General features: G+C 40.7%; 1 protein-coding gene across 5 annotated transcripts in view; it reads left to right on the plus strand.

The window, feature by feature from the left end:
- Positions 1 to 14,683, plus strand: part of adam11 (ADAM metallopeptidase domain 11) — a 38,273-nt gene that overhangs the window by 16,241 nt on the left and 7,349 nt on the right. For all 5 annotated transcript variants that reach the window (XM_015963093.3, XM_015963092.3, XM_015963091.3 and 2 more), the window contains 13 exons: positions 724 to 784; positions 1,363 to 1,496; positions 5,046 to 5,120; positions 5,202 to 5,273; positions 7,184 to 7,350; positions 7,426 to 7,510; positions 7,591 to 7,681; positions 7,922 to 7,973; positions 8,127 to 8,226; positions 9,151 to 9,222; positions 9,641 to 9,733; positions 11,148 to 11,228; positions 11,307 to 11,357. In XM_015963093.3, the coding sequence (XP_015818579.3) occupies positions 724 to 784; positions 1,363 to 1,496; positions 5,046 to 5,120; positions 5,202 to 5,273; positions 7,184 to 7,350; positions 7,426 to 7,510; positions 7,591 to 7,681; positions 7,922 to 7,973; positions 8,127 to 8,226; positions 9,151 to 9,222; positions 9,641 to 9,733; positions 11,148 to 11,228; positions 11,307 to 11,357 (1,134 nt within the window). The remainder of the gene's footprint in view (positions 1 to 723; positions 785 to 1,362; positions 1,497 to 5,045; positions 5,121 to 5,201; positions 5,274 to 7,183; positions 7,351 to 7,425; positions 7,511 to 7,590; positions 7,682 to 7,921; positions 7,974 to 8,126; positions 8,227 to 9,150; positions 9,223 to 9,640; positions 9,734 to 11,147; positions 11,229 to 11,306; positions 11,358 to 14,683) is intronic.

Consider the following 14,683-nt stretch of genomic DNA (forward strand, 5'->3'; position numbering starts at 1 on the left):
CTACATCCAGGGGGAGGCGGCTTTCAGATCAGAGACTAGCTTCAGGTGGAGGAGTAAGGCCTGATTACGCACATAGTTTCCATCAAGTCTTTGGCAGGTGTTTCTAAAATATCTGAAAATTTGCAGCTGAGAGAGGAGAATGCATGAATGCAGCCAAAAATGGCTTTGGGGGTATTTTTCATTAAGGCAATAATAATATCACATGGTAAAAAGTGGATTTTCCATGATATGGCTCTTTTAAGTTGATATGGGATTCTTAATTGGCTGAGATACAGCAAATGTTTGTTTCAGAAGCCTTTGTTTACTAGTGTCTACTTTCTATTCCACAAAATTTGAAAACAAAAAAAAATAAATAAACAAATAACATAAATGCCTTGTTAACCTTCTGTAAATATTATTTTATACAAATACGTTGTATTTGCATGCACAATAATGTAATAAAGTCTGTTTTTTAATAATTTTCTTGATTTTACCATGTTGTGTTTCTCATGTGTTTGAATAATTTTTGCTGTGATTTGACAAACTTCTCATTCTTGAAAAAAACGTTTTAGCATCTTGTTAAACTTGTTTATCAAACTAATTTCCTGGTTTATTGTTTGTTTCTGTGTGTTGGAATAAAATCCATGATCTATTACCATTATCTCTGTAAATAGTCTAAATGAATCTATTGTCTAAAACAAGAGAGTTTAATAAATATTTTCATGTTTTTTTCACCATCTTCAGCAGGAGGACCACGTTCTCTATCGAATGCCCAACATTGACCTCCTCCAGCTCTCCTGTCCAGGTACAACCACATCATTCCAACTTTAGGCCTGAAAATATTGTAAAGCAGTTTTGAACGCACATAAAAATCCTGTAAGATCTTGCTCCAGTTATCAGAGTGAAACATTCTGCTGCATAATTTTTCAAAATCACTCCGTTTTAGTAAGGAGATAAATGTGATGAGACAATTTCCTGTTTGTGTTTGGACTTCATCAGCTCTGTCCTTGACTTCGAGCTGCGATAATAAAATATTCTCTGCTGCTTGGTTGTGCTTTCTTGTCACATACTTACTCTCAGGATGCCCATCTGTCCTCTTCGTCCTTGCTGAACATCTCATTTGTCTGTATCTCTGCTCCTTTGTCCTTTAGACTTTTTCACCTCCCCTGATTACTCTCCCCCTCCTCCCTCCTAACTCCATGCCTACTCACCCGACTCCATTTTCCTGCTCTTCCCTCCACCAGCCATGTGATATTGATCTCTTCTGCAGATCAGAGGACTAAAATACACAGTTGCATTCATCCTCGGACTGATGACTAGTCACTTTTCTGTCTCTCCGTGTGTGTGTGTGTGTGTGTGTGTGTGTGTGTGTGTGTTTTGCAGGTTGCATTTTGAACATCTCGGAGCCTAAAGGGCAAACAGATGTCCACAGTGACAACAAGCTAAAGGATGGAGACGACGGGTCTAAAGAGGAGAAACACGTTTCTAGAAAAGGACAGAGACGCTCAAAAAGACAAGTTAGTGTTAATACACACTGATACTAGGGAGGCTCCGATCGGGCAGGCTGAATAAAAGACCCCTAACCAAGTGACCTGAGAGAGTCATTACATTATTATTAGATTTATTTATTATGAGTAGCAGACCCTAGTGGGCGGCAGCCTGTGCGATGCTGCACACAAGGTCCCTGCCGGCTACAAAGTATGAGCAACCGGTGATCAGCTAGTATGTTTGGCTCTGAAAGGAGTTGATCTGAATTTGCTGATCATGTGTTTTTCGTGGAAACGGGCGATTTTGATCGGTGGCCGATCAATCGGAGCATTCTTAACCGATACAAATAAATATACAGCTCCAGCCACTGTCCATGCCCGAGCAGGGATATGCCGTTTGGGTTTTCGTTTTGCCAGAAGAAAATTCTCTGACATGTCTGGAGCTGGTTTCTGATATCGGAGACAGGACCTAACTCATGAAATCTGATTATAAAGTTTTGTGGATTCTATCAGACAAGCTTCTAACAGCCTATCGGGTTGCTATTGGAAAGGTTTTAGATGTAACATTCAGAAAAACTGACCAACTAGCTTCCTGTTAGTGTGGAAACTCAACAAATACTTTCATTACAGCTTGAAAATGAACCTTTTGAGGAGAAAGTCTGTTTGACTATGGTAAGTGGCCTGAAGTTGATATAGCGCCTTCTAGAGTCCTGGAACCCCCAAAGGCACTTTACAACACAATCAGTCATTCACCCATTCACACACACATTCACACACTGGTGTTGATGAGCTACATTGTAGCCACAGTTGTCCTGGGGCGCACTGACAGGTGAGAGGGCCGAGCACTGGCGCCACCGGTCCCTCCGACCACCACCAGCAGCCAAGGTGGGTTAAGTGTCTTGCCCAAGGACACAACGACAGCGACAGACTAAGCGGGGCTCAAATCTGCAACCTTCCAATTACGGGGCGAGCACTTAACTCCTTTGCCCCCGTCACCCTCATCATACATAATGTGGGGGAATATAATAGGTATTAAAGGTGTAATGGCTGCACAGGTTTACAGTAACTAACTGCTAGCTAACCAGCCCAGATTCATTTAGGAGGTTTGGATGATCACCTAAAAGCCACTGATGCACAACTTGATGTTCTTGTACCTTCATAAGGATGGTGTCTGTTTGAGTAATCACTACCAACAATTGTTTTGTGTATTGGCATCATTGACATGCGAAAGGCATTATCTGGGGAAAAACATTAAAGAATTTATTTTGTGGTCATTTTTAATACGGGTCAAAACCTTCTTGAGGGTTCTCAATTTCCTCACAAGTGGCAGTGCCTCGCTCTTTCCAAAGCTGGATTATCCCAAGGGCCCTGGAGAGAAGAGAGGAGATTTGAAACTGCAGCTTGTTTTCCCACTGTGTTTTTATCACTGCATTTTACATAATATAATAATATTTGTTACAGATTTTCTCAAAGATAAAAAGTGTCCAATCAGCCTCAAACTTTTAAAATTTAAATCAGTCAGAAAGTGGTATTAATGTGAGACAACTTTGGGAAGGATTGTTGGTCGGTATAGCTAAGGCATTGCTTGGACTTTTATTCCTCTGTGTACAGAAACATGTTGGTGAAAGCCCCCACATTAACTACATTTGCTGAGAACAAACATATTTAGCTTGGCTAAAATTTTACCCCAACTCCAATTTCTTATTGATAATGTGTACTGTTTCCTCTATCATAGCACATCGATAAAATTTTGTGAACAGAAAATTGATTGGTGTGAGTACCACTGCAAGGTGATCCGTTTGTGACATAAAAGCACAACAATGGAGGACATGGTGGTGATGTTGAACATGCTTAGCCCCGACAACTGTAGACGCTCATCCGGTGTGATAAATATACTGCTGTCTTGGCATTTCTGCTGTTTGTAGATGATTTCATTTTTCTTAACACAACTTTTCAACTGGCTTATTTGAATTGTTGCAGCAAACTGAGCAGGGTTAGTATTTTTTAAGGTGGCGCATTAGATTCGTAGTGTTGAACGCACCTTTCCACCACTTTAAATGCTCAGTTTGCACACATTACACGTGTCTATTACACTTCCTTTGTTTTTCATTTTAAAATACATCCAAATTACAGACATTTTCTCTCTTTTGAGGCAACAAGTATGCTCTGTGTTGGCTAACTGCTACATGTAATGGTGTCTGAATTCCCAGACTACCTTAAATTGTAGAACTTTATGGCGTGGTTGTCTGCGAAACAAAGATTACTGATGTAGAGGAACTTGTTGAAATTAAAACTAAGCCTTTTTTATTTAGTCTGAAAATGTATTTGTCAGGATGAATTTAAAAAGTAATGTTTGTTGTTTTATATGGTTAAATTAGATTTTATTTTCCACCTGATTCCAATTTCTTGAAAATCACGTGATCAGACCCAATTTCCGATCACGTGATTGGATCGGAGGATCCCTACTTGAGATGTTTTTAGAGCCAACTATTTGCTTCAAATTCACCATTAGCATCATCAGGTCAGTGTTAACCTCTAGCATTCTTTACCCGATATTAGAGTAAAACAAAAAGATGCCATGGCTTCTTAAGAGTACAAGAAATAACTTTTAGGTTGCTCGTTACTGGCTTCAGTGCTTTAAACAACTTTGGAGCTTAATGCCGGCTGTAGTCAAATCTCAAAACCGGTGCTGCAGCATTAGCTTGCAGGAGACACGGTGACCTCACACTCACTGATGGTAAACAGTGGCTACATCCCTCCTTCCTCGCAGTTGAGAACTCATTCATTCATTCGTTCATTCAGTCATTCATTTATTGAGCACCTTCCACAACCTTTAGCAGAAGCCCAAGGTGCTGAACACAACAATAAACAGGCAATTGCTTCAATAAAGACAATAAAAAATAAAAACTGAATAAAAAAAACAGCATAAAAAACTGATGAGAACAATTGTTAAACAATTAAAATCAAGACAAAATTGCAGCCCCCAGCGGTGAAAATGCCTGGACATAATAATGGGCCTTCAGAAATATGTTTCAGTATAACCTTCCTTCCAACATTATTGAAACATTAGTTGGTTTTGGGATTATTTCACTGTAGAAATCTTACTTTATTCTTACATATTGCACCTTTAAAGAAGACATGAAACTTGGGAAAAGGTTGCCCCCTGTTGCCATTTAGTGCATTGGCTGTGCTTTTCTGATCTGGAGGTTTTTAGATAGCATAACCAAACCCAGGCTGTTGCTTATTTACGGTTTCAATCCATATTTAATCTTATTTTCATAATTTTTCAGTCTGTGAAAGTAATCAAACACAGAGGCTGTACTTCAGTCAGTTCGGATGCAAATCAATATTCAGCTTCATGAATGAATCATTGTTGTTCTTCAAAATGTGTTACCCTCAAGGACGAGGACTAGAGTTTCACTCTCATCAGCAGGTGTGTATGTGTGTGTATTCATGCGGTGTGAGTAACGGTTTCACCTGCTGGCTTTTGTTCATGCGTGCCTGTCCTGTGTGAAGGTTATTTTGACAGCTAATTTAAAACTAATGAATTGTTTTTTCTTTTCACAAATCTTTCTCCAGGTGAGGCGAGGCCAGCGTAACGTTCAGACCGAGACCAAGTACATCGAGCTAATGATCATCAACGATTATGAAATGGTAGGTGTGATGTTACCTCCTACTTTCTGGGAGGCTTTAAGAGGAAGTCTAGAATTCATCTGCGCTCTTTTCTTTCATTAGTTTGTGCAGCTTCGTCGATCAACCCTTCAGACCAAGATTTTTGCCAAATCGGTGGTGAACATGGCAGATTTGGTGAGGATTTTATTTGGTTTAGAACTCCTCTGTAGCACTGGACTTTCTAATGACGCCATCGCTTCTTTTTTATAATAACATTTGATGTTATTTGCACAGTTGCTGTTATTTACTCCAGACATGCCTATTTCTATAATGGGGAGCCTAAGTCTTCTCCCCATCCGGTCGGCTCATGAGTCCTCGGAACAAAGAAAAAAGGAATTCAAGTGAACGGAGCTATAAAAGCTATTTCCTAATCCACTTTGCCTTACGCCCTGAATCACACATATGTTTTACTTGAACATAATTGTCACATAATTTGACATTTATTAGTTTGTACAAATTGGTAATTAAAATGACTCCAAATTAGATGTTTCTTATTGACTCTTTGCACCTACATGCCCTGATCATGTGAGTCCACCATATTGGTTGGCAAAAGCATGTAAATGGTGAGTGAAACTAGTATTGAACAGAGGGAATAGTAGTGCCTGAGATAAGTATTCTGTTGTTGTTTTTTGTGATGTTTAGCATGGCTTCAACTAGTTCAAGCCCAGCTCAGTTACTGGAAGAAGTAGCACACCTAGGTGGGGCAACAGTGAATTTTGGGAGTATTGAACAAGAAGAAAAGTGGTGACTGAGGTTGTGTTTTTTGCCAGTTTAGCTTGGTTTCTACTGGTTCAATTCCAGTTCACTTGTGGGAAGATTTAGCACACCCAGATGAGGTTCACAAAGAGCAGTATTTACAAAAGATATGTGTTAGCTACGTTGGCTTTCGTTCTCCCTGCTGCTGTTCACCGATTTAAACAAGTTGCCCACTTTGTCAGAATTCACCCCACTGGACCTATAGCATTATGTTATAAACAGCGTTTCACTTTAAACTGGAGCTGATCACATATTTTTTAATGTGCGGACCAGTTTTTGGCACTGGCAGGGTCACGGGTTCAGATGCTACTCACACAGGGATGAGACATGATGTCTCATAACGGCGACGCTCATCACGCTAAATAATAAACATATTTTTCACACATGTAATCCTACATTGGAACACTATTTTAATAAATAATTATCTTGCAGTTCATTGTAGTGGACGGTACCACTCATGGTGAAAAATGTAGAATTATGAGGTGTGTTGTGAGGTTTACATAGTGTATTTAACCACATTTCACATGAAAGCGTTCGGTGCAGCTGATTAGATGTGATTATCCTTCGAAACAAAAGCACCAAGTGGACGTGCTTGAGCCCTCAGCTGCAGCATCACCATGGAAAAACCCTTCACTGATGGGGAGCAAACTGTTACATTGGTTTCCATGGAAACGGGCTGCTGTCTTCTTTCTCACACTTCACAATCGTCTCCACAGCCTGTGACATGCAAAGGCATGATTTTCTTTTTTTTATGAACTGACTCCTAAATAGGTGCTGAGTAATAAATATATGAATCTTACACCAGCCGATTTAAGCTGGCACTCTTTTAGATGCTGGGTTTGGTTAAGCCGAACACAAACGCCACCATAAACACAAAGAAGTGTTTATTCTGAGTGTTTTTGCCACCTAATGTCTCAGAAAAATGTCATTTTCCTCATAAAAGACTTCAAAATGTTCTTTTCTTAGAGTTTGTAACCCAGCTGTGCTCTTTTGGTGCTAGAACTGCATGACGGAAGCAAATTAATATTAAATAAAGTTCCAAAATGCCAAAGCTATTCATTAATTCATACATATGTGAGCCAGATGTGAGCTGCATCCTGTCAGTTGAAATTATTTAAACCTTTTGGGTCTTCACACATGATTTTGCTGCTGATTTCAATTAAATTAAATAGATTTTTTAAATATATCTTGTAAAATAGAAAAAAAAACATAAATCTGAGTTCACTGAGCTGACTGCTCTTCCCTCGTTGCCTAATTCCTCCTAATTAGCCATTTTTTGATGTTTCCAGATCTACAAGGAGCAGCTCAACACTCGCATCGTCCTGGTCGCCATGGAAACCTGGTCGAGTGAAAACAAGATCGCCATTGGCGACGACGCCTTGCTCACCCTGCGAGATTTCATGAAGTATAGGAAGGAGAGCATCAAGGAACGCTGCGATGCTGTTCACCTCTTCTCGTGGGTCTCCTCTTCTGGTTCTTGCTGTCCTCATGCTGTGTTGTTCTTCTAATCGTTGTTCTGTGTGTCCTTCAGAGGGAGGACGTTCATGAGCAGCCGCAGCGAGGCAGCTTACATCGGAGGCATCTGCTCAGTGACGCGGGGTGGCGGCATCAATGAGGTGACACATGGAGATAAATAAACTGAGAACGTTTTCTATGGCTGTAATTCAAACTTTTACTTTATTGTACGACTCCTCAGTTTGGGAGTGTGGGTCCCATGGCGATCACTCTGTGTCAGAGTCTTGGACAAAACATCGGCATGCATCGGAACAAAGAGCGGATGACTGCAGGTGACTTTGAATAAAACTTTATGAAATTTAGAGACAAAAATTGAGACAAAATGATAAAAAAGTTAAAATGTCCTTAAAATCTTTATTCTGTATTAAATTTAAAGTTGCCTAAGTGCAGGTTAAACTTCTGGACTGTTCGTAAACATGTTGCTTCTTCCTTTATGTCACATCCGAAGAGGTCAGACTAGACTTTATTCTTCATCAAACTGAACCTCAGAAGTGTTAATTGTGTGTGTCCAGGAGGGTGCAGGTGTCCAGATCTGTGGCAGGGTTGCATCATGGACGATACGGGGTAGGAATACGTCTCGTCATTCATTAATCCTCACCTACATTTTATAAAAGTCTCTATGGAAGAAGTTTAATTAGTCAGAAATGATAATATTTTGTTTTTGAGCTGGATTTTTGAAGAAGAAATGCGCTGATGTATATTTTCTGTATTAATCAGCTACAATCTGCCCAGGAAGTTTTCTCGCTGCAGCATAGATGAGTATCTGCGTTTCCTTCAGCAGGGAGGAGGCAGCTGCCTCTTCAACAAGCCCACAAAGGTCAGAGATGGTTGTTTCTGGGTGTACGGTAAAATATCATTAGGGGTTTGACCAATGTATCAGACCGAAATTTACCTTGTTTTGATTTATTGACAAATATACCATTTAAAGTCAGGCACATCCATGGGCAGCCGGGTAGTGCTCTCTTTTACACAGTACTCCTAAAAGATTTCTTTTATGTTGTATTTTTACCTCTAAGATGCTTAACTCTTGTAATTCTTATTGAGTATTTGTCCTTCGGATATTCTAAGGATCTTTTAGATGTTTATTTGGATTTTCGTCCATTTTTACTCATTTTCAGTCCAGTTCCTGACCCATATTTGAGGATTTTTTTTGTTTTTTTTTTGTTATTAGAGCATCTAAATCAGACTAATGAATACTTTGGAGGTCAAAAGGCCCCCAAATGCCACACTAAACCAGTTTAGATTCATTACAGACAACAAAATCATTTTGTAACCAGCTGCTATGTGAATAAACACCTAAGATGTCACAGTTTTACAGACATAGACTGTTATTTTAGCACAAATGAGGCATTCCCAAACATGAATTAGCTGACAACTGGTCATAAAGGAAATGAAAAATAATTTTTTTCTTTGTTTTCCAGAGAAACGACTGTGTTTCAGGCCTGATCTTGAGTTGTGCTCCACTCCTCCACCTTTCCTTGCTTTTAAGCACAAGCTACACCAAATAGTGTCGTGGTCAGAATATGCGTAAAAAGCTGCCAAAGTCCTAATAAAACTGATGATTCAGACCATTTTACAGTCTGCAGCTTTGGAGACATAACATATAGCTTTCCCACATGCCTGTGAACAGGAATATGAAGGAATTATTATAGGAAGTATTTGAGGAATGTCTTTAATTTATTGGTCAGTTTGGCACTCAAAATCCGCCCTCGGTTCTGACACGCTGACCGTTTCTCTGTAGCTGTTGGACCCTTCAGACTGTGGCAATGGATATGTGGAGCCAGGAGAGGAATGTGACTGTGGATCTCTGCTGGTGAGGTTCCTCGTTCACTTAAACTCTCCAGAGTTGTCTTAAACAAGTCGGCATCAGTCATGCAGCTGGGAATTTTGTAAACAAAACACATTTGTTAGACGTGCAAGTACCAGAAGGTGAATGCTGATGAATTTTGTTAACGTTGCTACAAAAATCTATTGTTGTTACACTAATCTTGCTACAGCTGGCTGTAGGAATGCCTTTATTCTAAAAGTTAGATGTGGATTTTGCTAAACAAGGAGTTTGATCTCACTCAGTTCTGTTAATGTTTTAAACACAAACATGGCACAAAATGCATTGCAGGTTAAAATAATTCATAAAAAGAATAGCAAATGTTGCTTTTTGCATTGTTTGACTTGAGATAAAGCTATTTATCCAAAGGCTAACAGTAAAATACACTCTATTCTGTTTTATATAGGAGTGTACTCAAAGTGGAGCCAACTGCTGTAAGAAGTGCACTCTTACCCACAATGCAATGTGCAGCAATGGACTCTGCTGCAGGGACTGCAAGGTGAGCTCCGAGGACTTATTGTCCACTTTAACCAGAGAAATCTTCTTGACCAGAACTTTTTTCAAGGTGGGATAAAATTGTATTTTCAAGTGTTTGCGGTCTGACAAAAACATTATTTTTAAAATGTTGGTGAAGTTTCTCAGTCTTCCAGGTCATGGTCATCCAAAGGAGTTTGAATGAAGGCAACTGGACTCCGTTTCGCTTCTCATCCGAGGAGCTCTGTCAGTTCTGACTGGAATATGGGAGAGTCAAGCTTATAAACTGTAGCTGTCTGTTGTCATTCATATGTAGTTTCTGCTCGTTAAACAAAAAGGCAGCTACAGCTCATAAACTTGACTCTCCCATATTCCAGTCAGAACTGGCAAAGCTCCTCGGATGAGAAGCAAAACATCTTCAAGAACCCAAAGAAGTCCAGTTGTAGACCTGAGACAATAACAAATGGTGCTGGACAATATATGGTCCAACAAATTATTGATGATAAGCCATATTATTGTCAGCATTATCGAGACCAAAATAACCACTTGTGTAATATTAATATATCATAATAATTGGAAGTTCACCCTTTAAAATACAACAAATAAACCGTTATTTAACATTGAAATGTCCAGAACAAGAACTTCTTAGGTGTGTTCTTGCTGTGTCGTGGTTCTAATTCCATGCTGTCGTTCTTTTTTTAAAACACAGAAACCGTTTCGTTACCTGTTTTCTCGCTACGTTTCGTCTGCGGCTGCAGACTTCCTCAGGCTGACACAGCTGAAATATTAAAAGTCACTGTGAAATAAATTTTACTTGCGATTTTTGAAATATAGTTTAACAACCAGGCTAAACATGAACACAGTCATCTACCCCTATTTCCTGCATTAGCCACCCCAAAAAAATAGATGTGGAAATGCTTGGGCCAGAAAAATCCACACAAACTAGACTGAAAACATTCATGGACTCACCTACCTTGACTCGTGATGGGGAAGGCTGTTGTTGGTTTAGCATCCAGGAAACAACTCGGCTAGAGAAGCTAACTGTTAGCATTAGCAACTCCACAACACAGCAGAACTCATCCAGGCTTGTGTCATTAGTGAAGATAAAACATCAACGCTGCAGAACAAATGGAAAAATAAACTTTCCTCTACTCTCAGCAACAAAAACAGGATCTAGGTCATTAATTGGCGTTGCTGGTGTATTAACTCTAGTTATGAGTGGTTGCATCCAAGTCTACTGAAGTCAGTGAAGGTTCATGCTTTCTTTCACTATGAAATTGAAACAAAAGCAAAGAATTCATATTGTTCTAAGCTTTTACCTTTATAAGAAGAATTTATTTGTCTGCTGTTTTTTTTTTGTGTCAGGTGTCTCGTTCACAGAATGATTGGTTCTCTTATGCTGGCGCCTTATTCTGTGTTTGCTTCGTCTCGTTGTTCAGTACGAGCTCAGAGGGGTGGTGTGCCGCGATGCTGTGAATGACTGTGACATCCCAGAGACCTGCACGGGAGACTCCAGTCAGGTGATTTTATCAGCCTGTTCAAATAAATAATCTGAAATCTTAAGCTGAAAGGGAATACGACTGTCCCGTCTCTTGCAGTGTCCTCATAATGTCCACAAACTGGACGGGTACACGTGTGATGCGGGCCAGGTAAAGTGGAATATTTGTTACTTTGATTTTAATGACAGTCATTATTTTTCTGTCCCCCCCCCCCCCCCTCCCATTTAAATTTTCATTGAAAGTTTCACATTTTTGTGTGTCTTACATCATGAACCAATAATTGTTGCTTACAAGGGACAGTAGTAAGTAAAAAAAAAAGAAATGTAAGTAAAATTAAAGCTGCAAGCAGCGTTGTTCGGCCCTTGCAGTTCCGCGTCACCCCGGCCTGGCCGGCAGTGCACCGGGCAGGTCTGCCGAACATAAACGTCGACCACCCTAACACCAGAAACCGCGAACTGTCTCCTCGTCTGCACCTCACCCTGACTCAGCATCTTCTCTGAGCCCACCATTTAATTACACATCTAACCACTAGGTGATACCAGGGGCGGCGTTAGGCCTGGCTACTTGGGCTCAAGCCCCGAATGTTTTATGAAAAGTCCCGGATCTCAAACGTGGAAGTAACATGCAGTACCAAAGTCCAACAGAGAGGGAGCAGCTGGCAGTAGTTTGTATACAGCCTGCCTGAGCCTCCACCACCGAAGAAGAAGCCCTTCAGCAGCCGGCTTCTTCTACGGTCTCTGCCTGAAACGCATGTGTCACGATGGACATAAGGACGTTTTTTAGACCAAAAGTACTGCAGTAGAACCCCAGTTTTGATGAGACTGGTGTTGACTCAGGTTTGTGAGTCTTATTTGAAAATATTTGTTGTGCTGCTGGTTTGCCTAAAGTTAGCTTATCAGGTAAAGTTGTTGGGGGAAAGAAAGGGAATATTTACTATCATCTCACACTAAACACTAACAGGAACAATACTCTGCCCTGAATATGCTGAATATGTAGCTTCAGATTAAAAAATTATGTGGTACAAGACAAATATATATGATGTTGACTAGTGCGACTAGAGTGTGTGTGTGTGTGTGTGTGTGTGTGTGTGTGTGTGTGCTAGGGGTTGTACGAAATAGTCGACTAGTCGACTTCACGGCTCTGTAGTGACTTTTTATGCCTGTCATCAACTAGTCGCTGTCACGTGATAATGACTGACAAGATGCAGTCCTCGGAAAAGACAGCAGGTGATGAGCCCCTGCGCGTCTGGATCGAGGCGGAGGCGACGCGCTGTGCGGTACTGACACCAGCGGTAAAACGGACATTTAACCAAACTGTGACCTTTTCCCTCTTGCAATTTAACCTTCCCCTCACCCCCATCCTAATCTTAACCAGTTTGTGCATGCAAAGCTCTGATCGTTGACGTGCGCTCCAGACATCTGCGTCCTGAGCACCGCCAAATCAGGTGTCACCACCTCAAAAACAAATTAAACACGCGATCGTTCATGTCGGCTCATTTCCTTTCATGTTTTCTGTCTGTTATTTGTGCCTGATGCATTTAGCAGCTGCGGAGCGAGGCGCATCACCTGTTGTCCTCCGGTGACGCACCCCCAAGATTCCACTATCTCCACTCCGCTCCGCTCCGGCATGAACTCCGCAGCAAAAACGGTCCCGTTGTAGTTGGCTGGCGAGCAGCGGCACTCCGCTGTTTTTGCGGTCGGTAGATCTTTTAGAACTGCAGTTCAAAGGTAACTCATGAGGTGAATATATATGAACCCAGGTAGCAGTTTCTCTTTAGGATTGAGAGGAGATGCAGGAAGATAATAAACAGAGACAGGACAGAAAAATAGTCAAATAAAAACAATTAGTTTTTGTACCTGGTGGTTGTAACAAACAGACACCACTGAAGGTCATCAGAAGTGAGGAACAGAAAATGAAATAATTATTTTAATGTTTAGAGCAGCAGGAAAGGCTGCAGGCGCATCAGTGAGTTTGTGGCTGCTGCGCAGGGGGAGGGGGGAGAGGACTGAAGTAGGATGCAGAAACTACCGTTGTTAAAAGAGATGTGTTAACTTAGAAAATGTGGGCGCAATTTTAATTGTCAAAAACTCCAGCGAACCTACCGACCGACCCCCCGACCCCGCCGCTTCCGGCATATCACGTCATCAACGACTAGTCGAAGTCGACTCGACTTTCATTACTTGACTGTCGACTTTAAAAAAAATAAAGTCATGCAGGCCCTAGTGTGTGCGCGCGCGTATGTGTGTGTTAAGCCCTGGATCTTCTTTAGTCCTAAATCCGCCCCTGGGTGATACTCTATCTTTACCACACTGCTGGTGTGATGACACAGACCAAGTTTAATGCTATCCTGACCACGTTTTTTTAAGTAATTGAAGGTTAAAGTTATCTAGGGGGCACTGTGACCAACTATAGAAAAATCCCAATGAGGTCAGCTTTGGGTGACAAAGATGGTTTTCTGTTATTTTGGCATCAATCAGACGTTGTGTGTGCTTTCTAGAGCCAAAGAGCTGAAAGGGGGTGGAGCTAAAGGGATTTGAACCAACAACCACATCAATGTGTTTGGTGCAGTCACGTGATGACACAAGCCAAGTATAATGCCATTATGACCTTGTCTTTAGAAGTTGATAAAGTTTGAACCTATCTAGGGGGCGCTGTGACGATTTACAACTAAATCCCATAGAGGTCATCTTTGGTCATCAAAGATGGTTTTCTGTTAATTTGGCATGAATCAAATGTTGCATGAGTCATCTAGAGACAAAAAGCTGTAAGTGGGCGGAGTTAAAGTGATTTGAACGAGTGATCACATACATGTGTTGATTGCAGTTGTGTGATGACTCCCACCATGTTTGATATAGTTTGGAGCATTTTTGCAGAAGTTACAAAGGGTTGATTGTATCTAGGGGGCACTGTCCCAAATTTAGGAAATATTCCATGAAGCAGTTTGTAGGTTGACAACAATCATTTGTGTGAATTGCATCATGCATGTGTTATTCAGGGCCTAATATCTGTCAGGGGGCGGAGCTAAAGCGATATTAGCCAATGACCACAGGATTGTGTTGGGTGACTTTGTGTGATGACACATAGCAGGTTTGGTGCAGTTGTGACCTCGTCTGTACGAGTTATTCATGTGTATCCAAGTCGTACTTTTCTTTCATTTCTTGGAAGCTCTCCAGCTGCCCATCTTTCTTTAAACACACCATGCTGTAATCCCTTTATTTACCCACTGCTTAAACCCAATGTCATGTCTATTGGGTGTGAAATTACTATCATGTGTTATCCACCTTAATAGTTTTATATCCTTCTGTGTTTTGTTTCTCCTAATTATACTAAACCATAATTTTAATGTGTATTTTGTAATCCCCTCCATTTGATTTTTGGTTTTCTTGTACATTTCTTCTTCGCCTAACATGCTCTGTATTGGGTTTTATCCATTTTTTATCTCTAATTCTTACCATTTTGCAGTATAATTCGGTTTG

The sequence above is a fragment of the Nothobranchius furzeri genome, chromosome 16, assembly GCF_043380555.1.
Source record: "Nothobranchius furzeri strain GRZ-AD chromosome 16, NfurGRZ-RIMD1, whole genome shotgun sequence".
Taxonomy (NCBI): Eukaryota; Metazoa; Chordata; class Actinopteri; order Cyprinodontiformes; family Nothobranchiidae; genus Nothobranchius; species Nothobranchius furzeri.